Source organism: Cucumis melo, chromosome 7, assembly GCF_025177605.1.
Source record: "Cucumis melo cultivar AY chromosome 7, USDA_Cmelo_AY_1.0, whole genome shotgun sequence".
Lineage (NCBI taxonomy): Eukaryota > Viridiplantae > Streptophyta > Magnoliopsida > Cucurbitales > Cucurbitaceae > Cucumis > Cucumis melo.
The window spans coordinates 25,987,046-26,009,851 of record NC_066863.1 but is presented as its reverse complement, the minus strand read 5'-3'; the positions used below and the strand labels follow the sequence as shown (position 1 = coordinate 26,009,851).

General features: G+C 28.9%; 2 protein-coding genes across 2 annotated transcripts; both read right to left on the bottom strand.

Annotated features, from left to right (window-relative positions):
• Nucleotides 1–237: 237 nt before the first annotated feature.
• Nucleotides 238–6,347, bottom strand: LOC103494868 (succinate dehydrogenase [ubiquinone] iron-sulfur subunit 3, mitochondrial-like). The gene is made up of 4 exons (XM_051087210.1): nucleotides 6,151–6,347; nucleotides 1,307–1,545; nucleotides 662–871; nucleotides 238–558 (listed from the first exon to the last, which is right to left on the bottom strand). Exons 1-4 carry the CDS (start codon nucleotides 6,319–6,321, stop codon nucleotides 375–377), a joined length of 804 nt encoding a protein of 267 aa, XP_050943167.1. The 5' UTR covers nucleotides 6,322–6,347; the 3' UTR covers nucleotides 238–374.
• Nucleotides 6,348–8,743: 2,396 nt separating this feature from the next.
• LOC103494867 (succinate dehydrogenase [ubiquinone] iron-sulfur subunit 3, mitochondrial) lies at nucleotides 8,744–11,102 on the bottom strand. The gene is made up of 4 exons (XM_008456249.2): nucleotides 10,809–11,102; nucleotides 9,852–10,090; nucleotides 9,185–9,394; nucleotides 8,744–9,077 (listed from the first exon to the last, which is right to left on the bottom strand). The coding sequence occupies exons 1-4, from the start codon at nucleotides 11,052–11,054 to the stop codon at nucleotides 8,909–8,911; spliced, it is 864 nt and encodes a 287-aa protein (XP_008454471.2). The 5' UTR covers nucleotides 11,055–11,102; the 3' UTR covers nucleotides 8,744–8,908.
• Nucleotides 11,103–22,806: the final 11,704 nt, after the last annotated feature.

Genomic DNA, 22,806 nt, shown 5'->3' with positions numbered 1-22,806 from the left:
TACTTTTTCTTCTTTTGTCTGGATTTTTTCCCCATTTTTTGTGGAGCATTTGTACAAATATTGTGTAATAAAAACACTACTTGTCTCTGCTTTCTTTGACAAGAGTGTATTTGGTAACTTTTTCTATTTGTTTTTGTATACAAGTTAGCTACAAGTTAAACAAAATTGCCACTGAAGAAGAAAATTCTCAAGTCAAATCGAAAATCTATTATTCAAAGTCCAATACAACCACTTTTTTCGTTATAAACAAATTATTGATACATTTCTTAATAGATTAAGATTGAAAATGAACTTCAAAACCAAGAAAAATATAAGGCTTATATAGTATATATGATGACATATAGGATTTTAGAGAAGAGAAAAAGCTAGAAAAGCTAATGGTTGGGCACCTTATTGGACCTAAAGATCAAATGCATTGCCTTCATGTTGTGAATAGCAGAGGAAGGATCAAGGCTTTTGGGGCAGTTGGCTGTGCAATTCTGTACAGTTCTACATCTATAAAGCTTTGTCTTGTCTTCCGCTATTGCTTGCAGTCGTTCCTTCTTGAACTCATCTCGACTATCATTTTAATCATGTTTTTTAAACCTCACATCATCAATCATAGACTAAGGTAGTTGAAATTAGGATCTATAGTAAATTGGGATCGAGAAAGTTGAATTACCTATCAGAGATCCATCTATAGGCATGGAGCAATGCAGCAGGACCAATAAACTCCTCTGGATTCCACCAATATGGAGGACATGAAGCACTGCAGCAAGCACAAAGAATACACTCATACAACCCATCTAGTTTCTTCCTCTCTGCCGGAGTTTGCCTGAACTCTCGCCCACCCTCTGCCGACCTCCTAGTCTTCAGCCATGGCTCGATTGACCTATACATGCATCACACTACAGTCAGCTTAGAGCTAGGAAAAGTAAAAAGTGATGATTCTCGCATTCCATTAATCATATTAATTACAAAACACATATTCATTTCATTCTAACATGCCAAAGTTTGATTAAGAACGATAATATCACAGACATCAAGATAGTATAGATAAGCATGAGTTTCATCTAAAAACAATTGGTTTTTAATGAAAGAAGTAACAGTATCCTTAGAGGCTATGAAATATCTGCCTAGTTTCATGTAAATCTTATAAAGATTAGATACTGAAACTTCCCTTCATTTTATCAAAGTGGAGTCCTCAAACATTTCTTATAATTGATTATATTATCATAATAATTAAAAACTAATATTTAAAATAAAAGGGAATAACGTTACAAAGATTTGAATGGTACCGAAAAGCTTAAGGTAAAAGAGAAATTACTTGTATTGTTGGTAGAAGTTGGTGAGATCAACAACAAGATCTTTGATGACATACATATGGGGAAGAGGGGTTATAATGGTGGGTTTGGAAGTGTCAGCATCAATAGGTTTGAGGCAAGCAACTGTGTTAGCTCCATCAATGTTCATGGCACATGATCCACATATTCCTTCCCTACAAGATCTTCTATAGCTCAAACTTGAGTCTTTCTCTGCTTTTATCATCTGCAATGCATCTAAAACCTACAACATTGCCATGCGAGAGTGAGACCCCACTCTTAAATATAATCTAGTCGTTAGATGCCGGACAGAAATTCAAGAATACTTATATTCCAAGTATGCAAAATGTGAATCACGTTCTAGCATTGCAGGTTCATCTTGAATAATAATTTCTTGAATCCAAGGCAAAAACCATCATAACACTTGAAATGGTCAACAAAGCTACAAACATTCCACTCAACAGTACTAATCACTTCATTCGAACGACTTCTGCAGTTTTTCTCCAATACCTTCATTCAAAAATTGCATGTCGTGTTTAACCACCAACCACCAACTTCATGATAGAAATCGAGGTGTACGTACACTATATGTACATTATTCAAAATGGCATGCCATGATAACCACACAGTACAAATTTGAGGTACTTAAGGGGAGTATTTAATTTAACTAATAATATAATTCAATTATATTTGGGCTGAATGACTCGAATGAGAAATAATAACGTAGATTAAATTTTAGCAGCATTTGAAGAATAGAAAACAATAATTATATTGTCTTCGTTAATTTTGACATCGGGACTCATGATACAGTTATCAAACAAGTTTCTATCTATATTTTCTTAAATAGTTATCGAACATGTTGGTGTAAACAAGATACAGAAAATCAAAACAAGAAACAAACCAGAAACAGAAACGTTATGACCAAAGGAGGAAAGAGCGGGGGGGAATAGAACATAGTGTACCATAGGACCACATTTAGAGAGATCGAGGAAGAAAGAGTGAAGAAAAGGCTTGTGGTTGGGATATTGAGGATTCCACCTATATATCTTGAACTCCTTTTGATTATTAAATCGAAGGTTGCTCTTTATTTCACCATGAGCTTCCATGGCTTCTTCTGCATGTTGCTTAGCCATAGGATGCTCTTCTAATACTCCAAACCTTTGCTTAGACACCTTGTTGTAGGCATGGCGGAACCAACTTTTTAACATCCCTCCTAGTTTCCTTTTCTTTTTTAATTATTTGAAAGGAAGAACAAAGTGTTTAATTTGGTGTTTCACTAATTAAAGCGCTTTTGCATGCCATAATATATGTGTGGGTTATTTGCTTTGAATTACACGTGCTCTACCCTTCCATCACACTTGTAAATTAAATAGGTGTGCACTTACCTCCTATGCAGCCATAAATGCCCTTAAATTTGTCGATATAGAAAAATTTAAATCTAACTCTGATAGTGGAATCACTAACAGGAAGTGATTTATGATAGTCTACTATTATAATAATACTTTCTATGATAGTCTACTATTATGATAATTCTAATATTATGACTATCATAATTTGTTGTTGCAGCTGACCTGTGGAAGATAAAAAATGTGCCACAATTTGCATGAGAAATTTGGTAAAGTTACTTTACCTTTCCCTTTACTTTTTCCTTTCCTTCTCTTTTTGTTCTGCTTTTTTCGAGAGAGGGTTTTACAGAGAACCTTCAAAGCTTCCTTCTTCCTTTGCTTCTGTGTGTGTTTGATTTATATGAAAGGGTTTTCTGAGCTCGTGTGAAAATGAAGATGAAGATTAAGAGAGGAGCAAAATAATCAACATAGGAATTTTTAAGTGGTTCATCACTATGCTTTTGGGAGCAAAATCTTTATTCACTATTTTTATCTTAATTGATACAAGGTTAGTTGTTCTAACCAATTTTAAGCTGAATTTCTTTTACCAACTAAACTATTTTTGTTTATGTTTCACATCTGTTTTGATAGTCTGCATTTTGAGTGATAGTTTGTAGTATGAAAGTCTGTATTTAGGGACTATCGTGATCACATTTTTTTCTTTCTAAAATATATATTGTGGATCCAATAATATATAATTTTCCTAAATTGATTTTATTAATTAATTTTGATCATAATATTCGTTCAATAAATATAGCATCAATCTTGATATTTCATTACTTTTGTTCAATAAATATAGCATCAATCTTGATATTTCATTACTTTTTTTCATGCATATATATTGAAGTAACAATAATTTAAGTTTTGATCTTCCGGTTCCACTGATCTTTTTTTTTCATATATTTGTCATATATTTGTCATGAAATACAATACTTTTCTTAAAAGTATCTTTCTTAATCTTTTTAATTACGAGTTCATTTCACATATTAAAATTGTTATTATTAAATCATTACTTTTCGCATCAAATGAAAAAGATGTTTAATACGATGTTCCTATCATAAATTAAGTTTCAATATTTTATAGTACAATTTTTTTTCCATGCTTATATGTTTTACTTCAAATTTAAAAAAAACGAAAGATAAAACAAAGGAAAAAAAAAACAAAAAACTAATCATAGATCTTTTATAATCCCTAACCCCTCGTACGAAGACTTCTATTCGTTTCTATCATCGATAAAATCCAAACTTATAAATATTAAATTCTTTTTCTATTCTTGAAAATGTCCCCTTGTTATATATATATATATAGATTTTTCTTCTTCTGTCTTGATTATTTTCCCCATTTTTTTGTGGAGCATGTGTACAAAACAATGGTGTAATTAACACTACTTGTTTCTGCATATCCTTTGACAAAGAGTTTATTTGATAACTTTTTCTTTTTGTTTTTGTATACAAGTTAACTACAAGATTGAAAATGAACTTCAAGACCAAGAAAAAGATAAGGCTTATGTTACCATAGGATTTTAGAGAACAGAAAAGATTACAAAAGCTAGTTGTTGGGCAACTTAATTGGACCTAGAGATCAAATGCATTGCCTTCATATGGTGAATTGCAGAGGAAGGATCAAGACTTTTGGGGCAGGTGGCTGTGCAATTCTTTACAGTTCTACATCTATAAAGCTTTGTCTCGTCTTCTGCTATTGCTTGCAATCGTTCCTCCTTGAACTCATCTCGACTATCATTTAAATCATGTTTTTTAAACCTCACATCACCAATCATAGACTAAAAGGTAGTTGAACTTAAGATCTATAGTAAATTGGGATCGAGATAAAGTTGAATTACCTGTCAGAGATCCATCTATAGGCATGGAGCAACGCAGCAGGACCAAGAAACTCTTCTGGATTCCACCAATATGGAGGACATGAAGTACTGCAACAAGCACAAAGAATACACTCATACAACCCATCTAGTTTCTTCCTCTCTGCAGGAGTTTGCCTGAACTCTCGCCCACCCTCTGCTGACCTTCTAGTCTTCAGCCACGGCTCTATTGACCTATACATGCATCACACTACTGTCAGCTTAATTAGAGGAAAAGTACAAAGTGATGATTCTCGCATTCAATCAATCATATTAATTACAAATCATATATGCATTTTATTCTAAAATGCCAACGTTCCATTAAGAACAATAATATCGCAAACATCAATTAGATAGTATCTTTTTTCGGACCAATGTCAACTGTCTTTGAATTCATATTAGATAAGCATGAATTTCATCTGAAAACCAATTGGTTTTTAATGAAAGAGGTAACAGAATCCTTAGATGCTATGAAGCATCGCCCAGTCTCACAAATCTTATTATAAATATTAGATATTGTAACTTCTCCTCATGAATCCTCAAACATTTCTTATAATTAATTATATTACTATAATAATTGAAAATTAATGTTTAACATAAAAGGGAATAACGTTACAAAGATTTGAATGATACAAAGCAAAAGGGAAATTACTTGTATTGTTGGTAGAAGTTGGTGAGATCAACAACAAGATCTTTGATGACATACATATGGGGAAGAGGGGTTATAATGGTGGGTTTGGAAGTGTCAGCATCAATAGGTTTGAGGCAAGCAACTGTGTTAGCTCCATCAATGTTCATGGCACATGATCCACATATTCCTTCCCTACAAGATCTTCTATAGCTCAAACTTGAGTCTTTCTCTGCTTTTATCATCTGCAATGCATCTAAAACCTACAACATTGCCATGCGAGAGTGAGACCCCACTCTTAAATATAATCTAGTCGTTAGATGCCGGACAGAAATTCAAGAATACTTATATTCCAAGTATGCAAAATGTGAATCACGTTCTAGCATTGCAGGTTCATCTTGAATAATAATTTCTTGAATCCAAGGCAAAAACCATCATAACACTCGAAATGGTCAACAAAGCTACAAACATTCCACTCAACAGTACTAATCACTTCATTCGAACGACTTCTGCAGTTTTTCTCCAATACCTTCATTCAAAAATTGCATGTCGTGTTTAACCACCAACCACCAACTTCATGATAGAAATCGAGGTGTACGTACACTATATGTACATTATTCAAAATGGCATGCCATGATAACCACACTGTACAAATTTTGAGGTACTTAAGGGGAGTATTTAATTTAACTAATAATATAATTCAATTATATTTGGGCTGAATGACTCGAATGAGAAATAATAACGTAGATTAAATTTGAGCAGCATTTGAAGAATAGAAAACAATAATTATATTCTCTTCGTTAATTTGACATCGGGACTCATGATACAGTTATCAAACAAGTTTCTATCTATATTTTCTTAAATAGTTATCGAACATGTTGGTGTAAACAAGATACAGAAAATCAAAACAAGAAACAAACCAGAAACAGAAACGTTATGACCAAAGGAGGAAAGAGCGGGGGGGAATAGAACATAGTGTACCATAGGACCACATTTAGAGAGATCGAGGAAGAAAGAGTGAAGAAAAGGCTTGTGGTTGGGATATTGAGGATTCCACCTATATATCTTGAACTCCTTTTGATTATTAAATCGAAGGTTGCTCTTTATTTCACCATGAGCTTCCATGGCTTCTTCTGCATGTTGCTTAGCCATAGGATGCTCTTCTAATACTCCAAACCTTTGCTTAGACACCTTGTTGCAGGCATGGCGGAACCAACTTTTTAACATCCCTCCTAGTTTCCTTTTCTTTTTTAATTATTTGAAAGGAAGAACAAAGTGTTTAATTTGGTGTTTCACTAATTAAAGCGCTTTTGCATGCCATAATATATGTGTGGGTTATCTGCTTTGAATTACACGTGCTCTACCCTTCCATCACACTTGTAAATTAAATAGGTGTGCACTTACCTCCTATGCAGCCATAAATGCCCTTAAATTTGTCGATATAGGAAAATTTAGATTTAAATCTAACTCTGATAGTCGAATCACTAACAGGAAGTGATTTATGATAGTCTATTATTATAATAATACTTTTTATGATAGTCTACTATTATGATAATTCTAATATTATGACTATCATAATCTGTTGTTGCAGCTGACCCGTGGAAGATAAAAAATGTACCACAATTTGCATGAGAAATTTGGTAAAGTTACTTTACCTTTCCCTATACTTTTTCCTCTCTCTTTTTGTACTGCTTTTTTCGAGAGAGGGTTTTACAGAGAACCTTCAAAGCTTTCTTCTTCCTTTGCTTCTGTGTGTGTTTGATTTATATGAAAGGGTTTTCTGAGCTCGTGTGAAAATGAAGATGAAGATTAAGAGAGGAGTAAAACAATCTAGAAATTTTTAAGTGGTTCGGTTCTAATAAACCTACATCCACTATGCCTTTGGGAGCAAAATCTTTATTCACTATTTTTATCTTAATTGATACAAGGTATTTATAGTTTCTTCCCTTATATTCTAGTTTGAAGAATTAGTTAGTTGTTCTAACCAATTTTAAGCTGAATTTCTTTTACCAACTAAACTATTTTTGTTTATGTTTCACATCTGTTTTGATAGTTTGCATTTTGAGTGATAGTTTGTATTATGAAAGTCTGTACTTAGGGCGTGTTTGGGGTGGGGTTTTAGAGGGAAAAGGATTAGGAAATTGGGCCAAACCGTGTTTGGCCCAAGGAATATGATAAATAATCCTAATCCCTAAATAACCCTATCTTATCCTATTTTTACTTTCTTACAACCCTACATTACCCTACCTAAATAACCCAATCTAAATTCTATTATTATTTTTTAAATTACTACAATCATAATCCTTCCCCACACTACTATCATAATCTCTCCCCCAAACACATACTATTATAATACTACCTTTTATATTCTTTCCCCCAAACACATGTTATCATAACACTAGGATTATCATAATCCTAGGATTATTATAATCCTTTTCCCCCATAACTCTTTCCCTCCCCCAAACGCACCCTTAGGGACTATCTTTCTTTCTAAAATATATATCTGTACTCATGGACTATCTTTCTTTCTAAAATATATATCGTGGATCCAATAATATATAATTTTCCTAAATTGATTTTATTAATTAATTTTGATCATAATATTCGTTCAATAAATATAGCAATCAATCTTGATATTTCATTACTTTTTTCATGCATATATATTGTACTTCGAACTAATAAGCTTCTAATTATGATATTTCTAACAATAATTTAAGTTTTGATCTTCCGGTTCCACTAATCTTTTTTTTTTTTATATATATTTGTCATGAAATACAATATTTTTCTTAAAAGTATCTTTCTTAATCTTTTTAATTACGAATTCATTTCACAACCAATTTTTTCATACATATACGATGCATCAAATGAAAAAAGCTTTTTAATACGATGTTCCTATCATAAATTAAGTTTTAAGTTTCAATCTTTTATAGTACAAATTTTTTTTCCATGCTTATATGTTTTTCATGAAATACAAAATTTTGCATTAAGAAGTTAATTTCATAAGATTTAACTTAAATATCCATACTAAAAGAAACAAATAAAAAAAGAACATAACTGTATGAGTAACAATGCATATACCGGAAATGAAAAATCTACAATAAATCTTAAAACTTATATTTTAGGGAAAAAAAACGAAAGATAAAACAAAGGGGAAAAAAACGAAAAATAAAACAAAAGGAAAAAAGAATGAAAGAGAAAGAGAAATAGTGTTATAAAGAAATAAATTAAAGATGCCGAAAAAGGAAGGTCGAAAATGAGAAAAGGTGGAAAATGACACGTGAAATCCACCTTTAAAAATTTAAAAGAAAGAAATGAAGAACTACGAAAAACTAATCATAGATCTTTTATAATCCCTAACCCCTCCCGAGTGTAAAAGACTTCTATTCGTTTCTATCATCGATAAAATCCAAAATTTTGCTGTAACTTATAAATATTAAATTCTTTTTCTATTCTTGAAAATGTCCCCTTGTTATAGATATATAGATTTTTCTTCTTCTGTCTTGATTATTTTCCCCATTTTTTTGTGGAGCATGTGTACAAAACAATGGTGTAATTAACACTACTTGTTTCTGCATATCCTTTGACAAAGAGTTTATTTGATAACTTTTTCTTTTTGTTTTTGTATACAAGTTAACTACAAGATTGAAAATGAACTTCAAGACCAAGAAGAAGATAAGGCTTATGTTACCATAGGATTTTAGAGAACAGAAAAGACTACAAAAGCTAGTTGTTGGGCAACTTAATTGGACCTAGAGATCAAATGCATTGCCTTCATATGGTGAATTGCAGAGGAAGGATCAAGACTTTTGGGGCAGGTGGCTGTGCAATTCTTTACAGTTCTACATCTATAAAGCTTTGTCTCGTCTTCTGCTATTGCTTGCAATCGTTCCTCCTTGAACTCATCTCGACTATCATTTAAACCATGTTTTTTAAACCTCACATCACCAATCATAGACTAAAAGGTAGTTGAACTTAAGATCTATAGTAAATTGGGATCGAGATAAAGTTGAATTACCTGTCAGAGATCCATCTATAGGCATGGAGCAACGCAGCAGGACCAAGAAACTCTTCTGGATTCCACCAATATGGAGGACATGAAGTACTGCAACAAGCACAAAGAATACACTCATACAACCCATCTAGTTTCTTCCTCTCTGCAGGAGTTTGCCTGAACTCTCGCCCACCCTCTGCTGACCTTCTAGTCTTCAGCCACGGCTCTATTGACCTATACATGCATCACACTACTGTCAGCTTAATTAGAGGAAAAGTACAAAGTGATGATTCTCGCATTCAATCAATCATATTAATTACAAATCATATATGCATTTTATTCTAAAATGCCAACGTTCCATTAAGAACAATAATATCGCAAACATCAATTAGATAGTATCTTTTTTCGGACCAATGTCAACTGTCTTTGAATTCATATTAGATAAGCATGAATTTCATCTGAAAACCAATTGGTTTTTAATGAAAGAGGTAACAGAATCCTTAGATGCTATGAAGCATCGCCCAGTCTCACAAATCTTATTATAAATATTAGATATTGTAACTTCTCCTCATGAATCCTCAAACATTTCTTATAATTAATTATATTACTATAATAATTGAAAATTAATGTTTAACATAAAAGGGAATAACGTTACAAAGATTTGAATGATACAAAGCAAAAGGGAAATTACTTGTATTGTTGGTAGAAGTTGGTGAGATCAACAACAAGATCTTTGATGACATACATATGGGGAAGAGGGGTTATAATGGTGGGTTTGGAAGTGTCAACATCAATAGGTTTGAGGCAAGCAACTGTGTTAGCTCCATCAATGTTCATGGCACATGATCCACATATTCCTTCCCTACAAGATCTTCTATAGCTCAAACTTGAGTCTTTCTCTGCTTTTATCATCTGCAATGCATCTAAAACCTACAACATTGCCATGCGAGAGTGAGACCCCACTCTTAAATATAATCTAGTCGTTAGATGCCGGACAGAAATTCAAGAATACTTATATTCCAAGTATGCTAAATGTGAATCACGTTCTAGCCTTGCAGGTTCATCTTGAATAATAATTTCTTGAATCCAAGGCAAAAACCATCATAACACTCGAAATGGTCAACAAAGCTACAAACATTCCACTCAACAGTACTAATCACTTCATTCGAACGACTTCTGCAGTTTTTCTCCAATACCTTCATTCAAAAATTGCATGTCGTGTTTAACCACCAACCACCAACTTCATGATAGAAATCGAGGTGTACGTACACTATATGTACATTATTCAAAATGGCATGCCATGATAACCACACAGTACAAATTTGAGGTACTTAAGGGGAGTATTTAATTTAACTAATAATATAATTCAATTATATTTGGGCTGAATGACTCGAATGAGAAATAATAACGTAGATTAAATTTTAGCAGCATTTGAAGAATAGAAAACAATAATTATATTGTCTTCGTTAATTTTGACATCGGGACTCATGATACAGTTATCAAACAAGTTTCTATCTATATTTTCTTAAATAGTTATCGAACATGTTGGTGTAAACAAGATACAGAAAATCAAAACAAGAAACAAACCAGAAACAGAAACGTTATGATCAAAGGAGGAGAGAGCGGGGGGGAATAGAACATAGTGTACCATAGGACCACATTTAGAGAGATCGAGGAAGAAAGAGTGAAGAAAAGGCTTGTGGTTGGGATATTGAGGATTCCACCTATATATCTTGAACTCCTTTTGATTATTAAATCGAAGGTTGCTCTTTATTTCACCATGAGCTTCCATGGCTTCTTCTGCATGTTGCTTAGCCATAGGATGCTCTTCTAATACTCCAAACCTTTTCTTAGACACCTTGTTGTAGGCATGGCGGAACCAACCTTTTAACATCCCTCCTAGTTTCCTTTTCTTTTGAATTATTTGAAATGAAGAACAAAGTGTTTAATTTGGTGTTTCACAAAAATTAAAGCGCTTCTGCATGCCATAATATATGTGTGGGTTATTTCTTTGAATTACACGTGCTCTACCCTTCCATCACACTTGTAAATTAAATATGATGTGCACTTACATTATTATACAAAACCATAAATGCGAAATATAACCATTACACCTAAACTATTATCACGACCAAATTTGTTGGTATGCTAAAAGTTAAAACCTAACTAATACGGTATACTAAAAGTTAAACCCTAACTCTTCTATCTTAGATATAAATCATATTATTGTTAGTGTTTCTCTCACTATTATTATAATAGGTTCATATCCCCTATTTTCTAAATTGAAAAAGTAGCAAATTTAAAAAATAGATGACTCTCTGATAGTTCTTCGGTTAGCCTTCTGATAGGTATATGATATCATTAATTATTTATCATATTTATCATATTTATCATATTCGCAATAAATAAAAAAGAGGTGTTATGAACGGTTTATTTTAGATTTTTTTTGTTATTTGATGCAATTTTTCTGTAATTTATTAATAGTAAATCTTATCAACGATAGATTTTATTTTGAGAATTTGAGCTAGATAGCAAATATATCAATATTTATTAACAATATTAGACAAATAAAAATATATGTTAATTTATTTTTATAAATATCAAAGTTACCTCCTTTCCTTCCTCGCCTAACCTAATGTAGTTGGAATGTCGCAATTAATCTTTCAAAATATAATTAAAACTATAATCTCTTATGTAATTAACTAGAAAATTTATCTTCTTGGTCTTTCAATTCTTAGTTTTAATTATGTTTTTTTTAGTATAAAACTATAACACGCTTTAGTTCTTAATTGAAAAACTGTCATTATGGTACTTTTTACAAGATGGTTGGAAGCCTTATAATTCTGCTTATTATTTATTATTAATAATTAGTTTACGGTTTATGATAAATAGCTGAGGTAAATTAATAATAGGAAATTTGCACCAGACATCAAAATCTTTAAAAAAAAGTTAACCTCTATTTAGTATATCGTAAATATAGTAAAAATTATTAATAATATTTGACAAATAAAAAATGATAATTTATTTTTATAGATACCAAAGTTATCCCCTTTTCTTCCTCCTAATCTTATTGGATAAAAAATTGATACACCTCGCCACGTGCTTGAACACCTCCTCTAAATCGAAATAACGATTCTTATCTAGATAGAATAGGAGAGCAAGCTTCTTGTATTGTTTTTTAGTGTGTTGATGTGAGCAAATGAACTCCACTTGAAGAATTTGGTACTAGTTGTCTGGAGAGTCGACGACAACTCAAAGAATCTAAAAGGAAGTAAGGATTTCGATGGCGTTGTTAAGGTTTGGATCGAGGCAATGGGCTCGCTTGGCGTACTTGGGAGCAAACTTAAGATAATTGAAATCTCTAAACCTCTTCTCTGTCAGTTCTCTAAGACTTCGAGCTTTCGATTTCTCTTCAGTTACTTCATTCATATTGACAGAGCGACGATGACGATGGCAGAGGAAAGAGTTCTTAATCGGATTTCGTTACCTTTAGAATACAAACGAGGAAAAAGAGAATGAGGTATCCCATGGAGCTCTGATTCATTTTGCTGGACTTGAAAATTTCGTGACAATCAAAAGGTAATCAGATGACAATCAGAACGCAATCAAATTAAATGATTATTCCAAAAAGCTAACTAGAATGGAAAAAAAATTGAAAAGTAGGATGTAAAAATCAAATGGTAATCAAATGTCTATTTCAGAAAGTTAACTAAAATTAAAAAAAAAAAAAAAAAAAAAAAAAAAAAAAAAAGTCAAATGACAATCAAAAGGTAATCAAGTGATACTATCTCAGCATTTTGTCGTTGTGGTTAAGCTTCTAATAGTCATTTTTCATAGTGGCAAAGAGATGATTGACAATATTATGTAGATTATAAAAATGAAGAATAATAAAAAACTACATTGAAACTTTAAAAGAAAATGTAAGGTAATCATATGACAATCATAATGTAAAAGAAAAAATCCTTTACAATTGACAAAGAAATGGAAGGTAATCATATGGTAATCAGAAACTACTTAATAATTGATAAAATATAGAAGATAAGGAGATGATTATCGATAAACTATTTAGTAATTATAAAAAAAAAAGGGTTAGTAGATAGTAAATGAAATCATATTAAATAAAATAATAATAATGAGATGGTAAATCGGTATCATTAACTATTAGATAATAATGTACATCAAATAGCAATTAGACAATAACAATCAAATAGTAACTGATATCATTGATAATTAGTAGTAATAAGATAACTGTCAAATGGTAATCAAATGCAGTTACACATTTTTAACTATTAAGACATTTTGGTCATCTAGAAATCTCAATTGCGCTAGGCTTGTTAATTTGTTATTTGTACAAAATTTAAAACATTAGATCATGAACTTAATTTGCATTTTATATTTTGCCACGAGAGCAACTGCCCCTTTTATTTTTTTTTTAAAGAAATAGAAAAATGTTAATAAAAGCTATTAATGAAATAATTCAAATTCATTATAACATAAAAATGTCTAATACAAAATTAGTCTTTCCATGTTTCATTATCACTTGTTCTCAAGAATGGGCTTGGGCCTTGTGTGTGATGTAATATGGGCAAAAGCCCATTTGAACATTGGGAAACTCTATGATGGAAAGCCTATTTTCTAATATTAGTGAAAATCAATTCTTCTTCGATCCTCATTTTAATTTTAAATCTTTTAATACTAATATTAATTCCACACAAGTAATATTTTCTTAAAGTTTCTATTACTAACTTAATCCACAAATAGTCAATATTACCCATAGTCTTCTATTTTTTCCTTCAAAAAACTCCCCTTCAATTTTAAAAAAAAATGATTGAAATAGTAAAACATTTTTATATTTTACCTATTTAACCTTCTAGACTTTTGCAACCACCATTCATGTCATTAGTTAGAAAGTTGAAATTCTTAAAAAGGATGAACAAATAAGGCCACAATTACATTTTAAATTTAAATTGATCTTTAAAATAAAGCTGCCAATTGACAATTCTTCCTATAAGTAATTAAGCCACAATTATACCTTTTCAAATTAATTTCTTGCCATTGACGATGGTCTCTCTAGATATTTCACACGACAAAGTAAGTCAATAGAAAAAGTCCGTGAAGAGTCGTCTCTTATTAATATAGACTTTACAACGTAGATGTATAATAATATATATCGTTTATTCTCATATTCCAACTATATGAATATTAATTCAATATCTTGAAAAGAAGAATTGATATTTTATTATGTCTAAGAAAAATGACGAAATATATAGATTCTACTATTATTATCAATTTTTTTTCAAAATTATTTTGTTTAAAATAATTATCTACAATTATTCTTAGATGAATATAATTATCGATTTGATATTTTATTTTTACGATGTGAGAGTTTAAAGGCATACATTAATTTTTTTTTCCAAAATAAAAGGGTTTGTTTTGTTATATATCTCTATATTTGTCACGTTTTGAAATTAATTTCTTTTTCCTTGTCCTCTTCTTTCTTTTTCTTTTTCTCTTTTTCCCGTTTAAGTTTCTTTTTCTTTAGCTTTTATCTTCAACTTCTATCATTGACTTCACGTTCGATCAACTAATTTTGCTGGACGACACAATTACGAGAAATTAATTTTAAGTAGATGGTTAATAGACCCTTAACCTCTTAACTATTTATTAAAACTCGTCTTCTTTTTACCATTAAATCAAGCCAATCCATAAAATGGTTGAAATTTTCTAAATGCATCTCTTTTCTTCTTCTTTTTTTTTTTTCACATCTTTTATCTAAATTATAATTACTTAAATATAAGTATAATTAGATTTGCTTAAAACATATTTCCAACTCTTTTTTTAGAAAGTTTATTGAATTTAAATTGAAATAATCTCACTTATGCTATCAAATTGATCATCATAGATTTCATTTACCAAGTTCAGTCTTACTATTGCGATTGTACAACCCAAGTGTGCATGGAAAAAGACCCTTTATAAAGGCAATTGACACACTTATGTCCCACGAACATATGTCTACCATGCATGCACCCATGCCACCCGACATTTGTCATGTGCCATTTCTTTGTTACTATAAATTATTTATATATATTCTACCTATATATATTTCCAAATTTGTCACGACTCCTCCTAATTTTAATAAACAAAACAATCTATACATCCTATAAGTGAATTTTAATATTTCCATTATACATAGTCAGCTTATAAATCACATCCTATACAATATTACCTTTGCATATTGTGAGAAAAAAAAATTATTACATGCATTAATTGCAACTTACATAGATTCTTTTTCTTTTTTTTTTTTAAATATCCATCATCCATTTGTCCATAAGAACAAATGAACTATAATTGTTACTATTTTACAGGATTAATATCCACATTTTATGCGATGAAAATTTCAATATATATGTATGTTGTTTTATCTTTTTAAAAAAATTGACATATTTTAATCTTAAATATGTGCATAATTACAAAAATTTGAGAAATAAAGTGCTTTGGAAACTATGCAACATATACTACACATAAGAAAACAAAAGAGTGAAAAATGAAAGATGAGGATGTGACATGTTGAAAGTGGTAGAAGAAGCAAAAATATATTGACCAAAGGTGAAGGGAAAGGAAAGAAAACTAAACATAAAACATATATAAATAAACAAATAAGTATACTATGTTGAGTTCACACAACTTTTAGTAATAGTTAAGTTTATGATCCGACTGAGTCATTATATTAAAGTTTGAATCGAAAGATCAGATTAGATTAGATCAACTTATTGGCGTAACTGAAGGCATATTATTATTGATTAATTTTTCTTAGATATTTAAGTACTATGTTATTAAATTGATTAAATTTCTATTTTATTTTAAATTTTTCATTTCTTTTATTTGATAATATTATTGATACTATATATCATTAGTATTTTCTTTTAATATTTATTTATTTTTAACATTTTTAAAACATTGTTTTAATTGGGTGAAGAAATATGACGTTTAAATTATAAAATTAGTAAATTTAAAATATTAAATAATGTATTTTTTTAATATACAAAATATATATAACATGTTAAGATCAATTGGCATATATACATACATACATATATATATAGACCAACTACAAGTTCATTAAGTATTTTGATAGGTCAAATTTCAATATGGTTTAAATGAGACAGACAAATCAATTTAACATTTAAAATAGTAAACTATATATAATCTAACATAAGTACGAATTAGATTGAGTTAAATCGATCTTTAAACTTAAGCTCACTTTAAACATGAATTAGGATAATTTTCATTTGATAAAATGCAAAAGCGTCATGCTTGCAATTTTTATGTAAAAATTCATCTTTGCCTTTTTTTTAAGGAAAAAAAAAAACTCATTTAGTTTTCCTTTTATTTTTAGTATCAAAACTTTTACTTACTTTTACGTTTTTTCTTCTTTTGATATGAACGAATATGTACTTTAAGAACCCGTTCACATCGAAACCAATAATATATATATAATAGAAATTCAAAACATATTCCTACAATAATAATGAGAATGAGGAATTTTTTGAAGTAAAAAAAAAAAGTAACAAAAACATAAACATTCCTTTAGTATGAGTTGTTGAATAGAATTTTTAAAGTAAAATCATGTGATTGCTTAAGCGTAAAGTGAAAAACGATAAAACAATAAATAGATAAATACTTAGTAACATAGTTTTAAATATCTTAAATTAAACCTATTTTGGCATGATTTGAACTATAGTTTTTATTAATTAATGTTTCTTAGATTATAGTGTCCAATGTATTGATGTTTATGACCAAAACATATTGGTTGATTGAGTCACAAACATGAGGAAGAAAGAAAGAAAAGGGATGGCCAACAACATATGGCTCACCACTTTTGTCTTTTGTGAATGTTGTTGAGCAAAAAGTTTTGGCCTATTTGTTTGCTTTTTATTTTTTCTTTTGGTAAAACTACACCAAGGCCTCACATTTCCCAATGACTAATAATTGCTTTCCAAATTCAACCTCATGTCAAAAATCCATAAAACTATCTCAAATCAAGAGAGAATAATATGGTTTCAAAAATTACACTCTCTTTAACATTTATTTGATTAGTTTTCAAATTATTATGTTTGTACTTTCATTAATTTCAAATATTTTTGTTGATTATTATTTCGTTTAGATATTTTTTTTCAAAGATTCTCAAATAATTATTTTTTGGAATATTTGCTTGGCTTTTCTCAAATTTTTAACCATAGTTTTCGCATTGTAAAAATTAAAAAATTAAAAAATAAACTCAAATTCTAAAAATAAATCGAAAATCCACTTTTTCAAATCGGTTTGATCTAATAATTTGATTTTTCATGATCTCTAATTTCTTACCTTTTGTTTTTATCTTTATTAAATAACATTTTTTAATTTAAACTTTAGAAAATTTACTAGAAAGTATATAGAAAACAAAATATAGAAAATTTAGAGGTGAAAGAAAAGTTTTGATTTAGCGATGCTAACTACTTCCATAATTTGTTTTTTGGGTTTTAGAAAACGAAGTTCTTTTCTTTTGTTTTCATACTTCAAAACGTCAATGACTAATTCATGAGAGGGGGACCTAAGGACTACCCTGGATCTCATCTAATTATTCTCCTTTTTTCCTTTTCCTTTTCTAGTTTGCTTTATATATATTACTTTTATTTCATTTAAATATAAATATCATTTCATGTTTATACAACTAAACTATACATACATAATTAATATATCACTTCATACCTTTAGTATTCAAAACATTGTTTTATAATAAAAAGAAAACAAACACCAACTATAGTTGCGTCGAGTGATGAAGATATATGTTATTGAGTGAAGTTCAAATCTTTCATTTTTATATACTAAAAATAAAATAAAACTCAAACTATCAAATCTAAAAAAAATTATAATAAAAATAATTCAATATTTTAGTTGAACGAAAATTTTAATTTATTAGATGACATGAAAAAGTTTATAAAAAAAATTTAGAAGAATAATTATTTTAAAGAGAATAATTGTGTGTGTCGGTTTAGTTATGCATTTTGCAGAAAGAAAAAAAAGTTAAAAGAGAATAAAGATAAGAAATATTCGTTGTAACTTTCGTTTTTTTTTCTTTCTTTAATTAATGTTCTTTTTCTATGCTTTTTTATTTAATTTTCTTTATTGTCGATGTGTGCATAGCTCAACAATAATTGACATAATCTTAAAGTTCAAATCCCCAAATCTACTGGAAAACTCTCTCTCTTACCACATTTGTACTCATAAAAATTTACAATTTTCATTCTAAACATTATCAAATATTAGTAATTATCAAAGTTTTTACTTTTAAAAATAAAAATTACATAGCACAAAAAACAAAACAAAAAAAAATTATAAAATAAAGTCCACACAAGAGGAGATCTAGATTTTAATTAGACTATATATTTTACTATCCATCTCTAAATTACAAAATTATCGTTTTTATAATAGGTAGTTTTTATTTTATGAGATGATAGAAGAGGAAAATCCAATCCCTTCCCTTCCCTTCCCTTCCCTTCCCTATAAGATGAATAATATTTGTTATTTTTATTTCATTTTTGAGTTGGACCGTAGTCAAATTAATTGTAAAAAAACTGATACGTGGACGAAATGATTGTGGTGATTTTAGTTGTAATGATTAAAGAAAATGAATTTTGGACAGTGAAAAAGATGAACAATTCATTAATTGAGGAAAAATATGATAAAAAGTGTCGTATTGATAATTGCAAACCAATTTCTTCCCTTCTAAAAGCAAATACCTTTGATATATATATATATATATATAAAGGAATCTATTTTATCTTTTATTTTCATTGTATTTGTTTTCTCCTTTATCTTTTTATCTAGTAATTTTACAAATATTTATCTTTATTTAAATTCCCAAAAAAGAAAGAAAAAAATCTAAAATTTATGGTCTATAAGTAACTATCTTTTCTTTGAAGGAACAACAAAATTAAGTCTACAATTTTACCTCTTTCAAAATCAAAGAAATTTATCGGTGTAATACCTTAATTTTTAAGGACAATAGTCGTGTCAATACCAATGAACTTTATATATTAAAAAAAAATTCAAAATTTAGTTTTGAAATACGAAAAATTAAAGTTCATTTTCTTTTACCATTAATGTTTTTGTACCACCACCATTTTTAACTTTCATTGTTTTCCATGAAACGAGCTAACATCAATTCTTGTAATCTACAATGAGGTGTCTGTACTTTCAACATTTATTTTAGTATTAACCATTTAATTCTCCAATATTTTAAAACACTTTATAGGTTTGTATATTTTCGAATTTTTTAACACTAGACTTAAGTGTCATATTATCATGCAACAACTTTAACCTTTATAGTTAATTTTTGATACATGTATATCTAATATCTAATCTATTTATCGATCTATGTGCCTAATAAATTCAATAAAATTGTAACATTGGTTTTACACTAATAAAACGACCAAATCATTAAAAGAAAAATTGAAAATCATGTACAAAATTGCATATATACAAACTTCATGGTCTCGATTATTACATCGTTAAAACTGCCCATATCATTTCAAAGTAACTATTAGGAACTAAATTGGTACTTTAATTCAGTCAAGGAACAAAATTAAAATTGAATATTTTTTTTATAAAAGTAATTTGATTACGATGTAACTTTTCTATACTATTTGGAATATGTACGTAATATGTATTTTGACTTAGGAAAAGGGTAATGATGGATGAGTTGAAAGTTGAAACTTTGTGAAGATAGAGTCAAAAGGGAGAAAAATAATAATAATTTATATAATCTTTTTTTTTTGTATATATATATATATATATATATATTATATAAAAAAAAAAAGTCTATTGAAAATGACATGTGTGACCCAATATAAAGTTCTTATTGTTTGAGCCCAAGAAGGGTTGCAGTATTGTTATAAAAAATTGCATGTTATTGTGTTATATTGTGTCCAACAGAAGTGACTTATCATTGATATGATTAAAGTGAAACAATGCCATTGAAAACATGTAAAGCTCAAGAACAAAGAAAGAATAATAATAATAATAATAATAATAATAATAATAATAATAATAATAATAATAATAACACCAAATAATAATAATGATATTAATATATTACCCCCTTGGTCTTGTTTTCTAGGTTAAAGAAAATGTGCCTAAATACTTTAATTAAAGGGAAAAAAATTGAAAAGTTTCTTCATTGCCCCTACATGAAAGGAAAGTAATAATGTTTTTTCCATAATGTAATGATCATACATAAAAATGTAACTTGATGGTCAAGGAATATGTTTGACAAAAACTAAGGAGGAGTGATTTTAAATTTCCCAAAATATATTATAAGCTCAATTTTAGAGGCTACATAAAGATTTGTCAGATCACATTCTTTAGAGGGCTTTATCCAAACACTTTGAGCTTTTTGGACATTTGTGAATGGTACTACTAATATGATTCAATAAATTCAAGTATCAATAATCATTTCATCTAAGAATGAAGTGTCACTTCAACGTCTTTTGTTTGAATATAATGTCTTAATTTTTTAACAAATGGCAATTGCATATGGTTTTTTTGGGGGGGAATATATCTACCATCAATTGGAGCATTGAATTAAAACCTTAAAGATCTAATTTTTCTAAGTGGTTTAAATCAAAATGAAGTTGTTCTTGAAAGTTTTGTTATATTCTCTTCTTCTTTCTCACTTTATCTCCTTTGAATTTATGAACTTGGGAATGGATTGATACCACCTTCTATGTCATTTTTTTCAACATTAATTACTTTGTGTTTCTGTTCCTTATTCTTCTTCTTCTTCTTCTTCTTCTTTTTCTTTCAAACAAAGCTTTCTTGACCCTCTTGCCATTTGGTTTCATGAAGAAACACAGTTTTCAAAAAAGTGGAGATGGTGAAGTGTTGTTGGTTAAAATATATTTAAAATCAATCAAAATTCCTACTAGAACCTTCGTATAACTCTTTTTCAAGCCATGTTTTGATTGCACTAAATTAATTGATATAATAATAGTTTAGATTGAGGATCCTTATGATCATTTGGTTGTTTTTATTCATATATTCTTTTACTTAATTGGTTGGGCCAGTAAAGTATTTCAATCATCATAGATAAGACTCTCTAGTCCCATCTAGCCAACTGGTTAATTAAAGCATATATTATACATACATTTAACAAAATGTGAGTTGTTGGAATCCCAACTTTTGATTTCATAGTAAAAACATTATTAACGTGATCTTAAATGATATGAATTCAACTTTACTCACCACTCATCGTATAAGCATCTAATTTAATTGGTAATTTGATATGGTATCAAAACAAGTAATTTGGAAAAGTCACGTGTTCATAAGCTTCTCTATTGTTAACATCTATTTTCACTCAAGCATTTAGATCAATTGGTGATTTAAAAAAGAAAAATAAAAATCTTTTGCATGTATCACTACACTTCACAAATCGGAACTACAGTTAATATTTAGGTTAAACTAATTGAAATTTTGGTCCTCTATCGAGAAAATTAGAATTAAATTATTTGATTTGAGAATACGTTATAAAATGTTTACATGGTTTGATAAAACTCTCGTAAACAGTTTCAAAGTCTTTGTCAAAATTATATGAACTAAATTTTAACTGTTATGGATGAAAATTATTGTATTTTAACCTTTAATTATATTATATGAATAAAGCTTCTAACATATAAAATTGATATTGTGATAGTTTGATACCAAAGGGAAAATATAATATTTACAAGTGTAGGTAGGTAAGAATTAGAATAGTAGAAGCTAAGGTTGACTAGGAAGAAGGAGCCCACATTAAATTTGCTTGCAAGTGTGTTTTATAATTTTTATGGAAAAAGAATTATATATATATATATATATATATATATATATATATATATATAATATGTTGTGTGTTTCTTAAAGAATTTAGTTGGTTAGGCAACAGAAACTTCTTGTAACTTATAGTCAGCAGCATGCAAGTATTGTCCCACAAATAATAAATTTCAACAACAAAATCATCAATTTCAATAAGCCTACTAAGACACACACACACACACACATATCTTTTGTCATTCCTATCAATATTTGTTTTTTAAATTGACCAAGAAGCACTTAGGATTCAACATGCTATGTGTTAGTTAACTAGAATAAGACAATATCAGACAGATAATTTTGTTCAACGGCAATCGATATATATTCACTTTTACATACTTGGGGGTTTCAATTTTATTGTTTGTATGAATAAAAAAAATTAAATAAAATAAAATTAAAACAGTATCTAGACAATAACAAAATAACATTTAAGCAAGATAATATATGATTATCGACCTTTATAGCTAGTTCATGGACTTTAATTGTCATTTTTAAAGTTTAAAGAAGCTTACGATGACAAAATTGAAGGTTTAGAAATCTATTAGACACAAATATAAAATTCAAAGAATGGTTTTAGAGTTAAAAATATTTTTTTTTTATTTTGAAACATGTCTTTAATCATTTAAAATTAAATTAATATTTTATTTTATAAATTTAAATATAATTTTTATTTCATTAGAAATGGTTAGAAATTATTAAAAATGTGTTTTGTAACGATTTTAAAGAAAGATATATATATATATATATATATATATATATAT

Excerpts from the sequence above, each read along its gene's own strand:
- LOC103494868 (XM_051087210.1), bottom strand. The coding sequence starts at position 6,321 with ATGGCTAAGCAACATGCAGAAGAAGCCATGGAAGCTCATGGTGAAATA. Across the intron at positions 1,546-6,150 it reads TCTCTAAATGTGGTCCTATG|GTTTTAGATGCATTGCAGAT; the intron begins GTACACTATGTT and ends GCAATGTTGTAG. Across the intron at positions 559-661 it reads TATAGATGGATCTCTGATAG|TCGAGATGAGTTCAAGAAGG; the intron begins GTAATTCAACTT and ends TTAAAATGATAG.
- LOC103494867 (XM_008456249.2), bottom strand. The coding sequence starts at position 11,054 with ATGTTAAAAGGTTGGTTCCGCCATGCCTACAACAAGGTGTCTAAGAAA. Across the intron at positions 9,395-9,851 it reads AACTTCTACCAACAATACAA|GTCAATAGAGCCGTGGCTGA; the intron begins GTAATTTCCCTT and ends ATGCATGTATAG. Across the intron at positions 9,078-9,184 it reads TATAGATGGATCTCTGACAG|TCGAGATGAGTTCAAGGAGG; the intron begins GTAATTCAACTT and ends TTTAAATGATAG.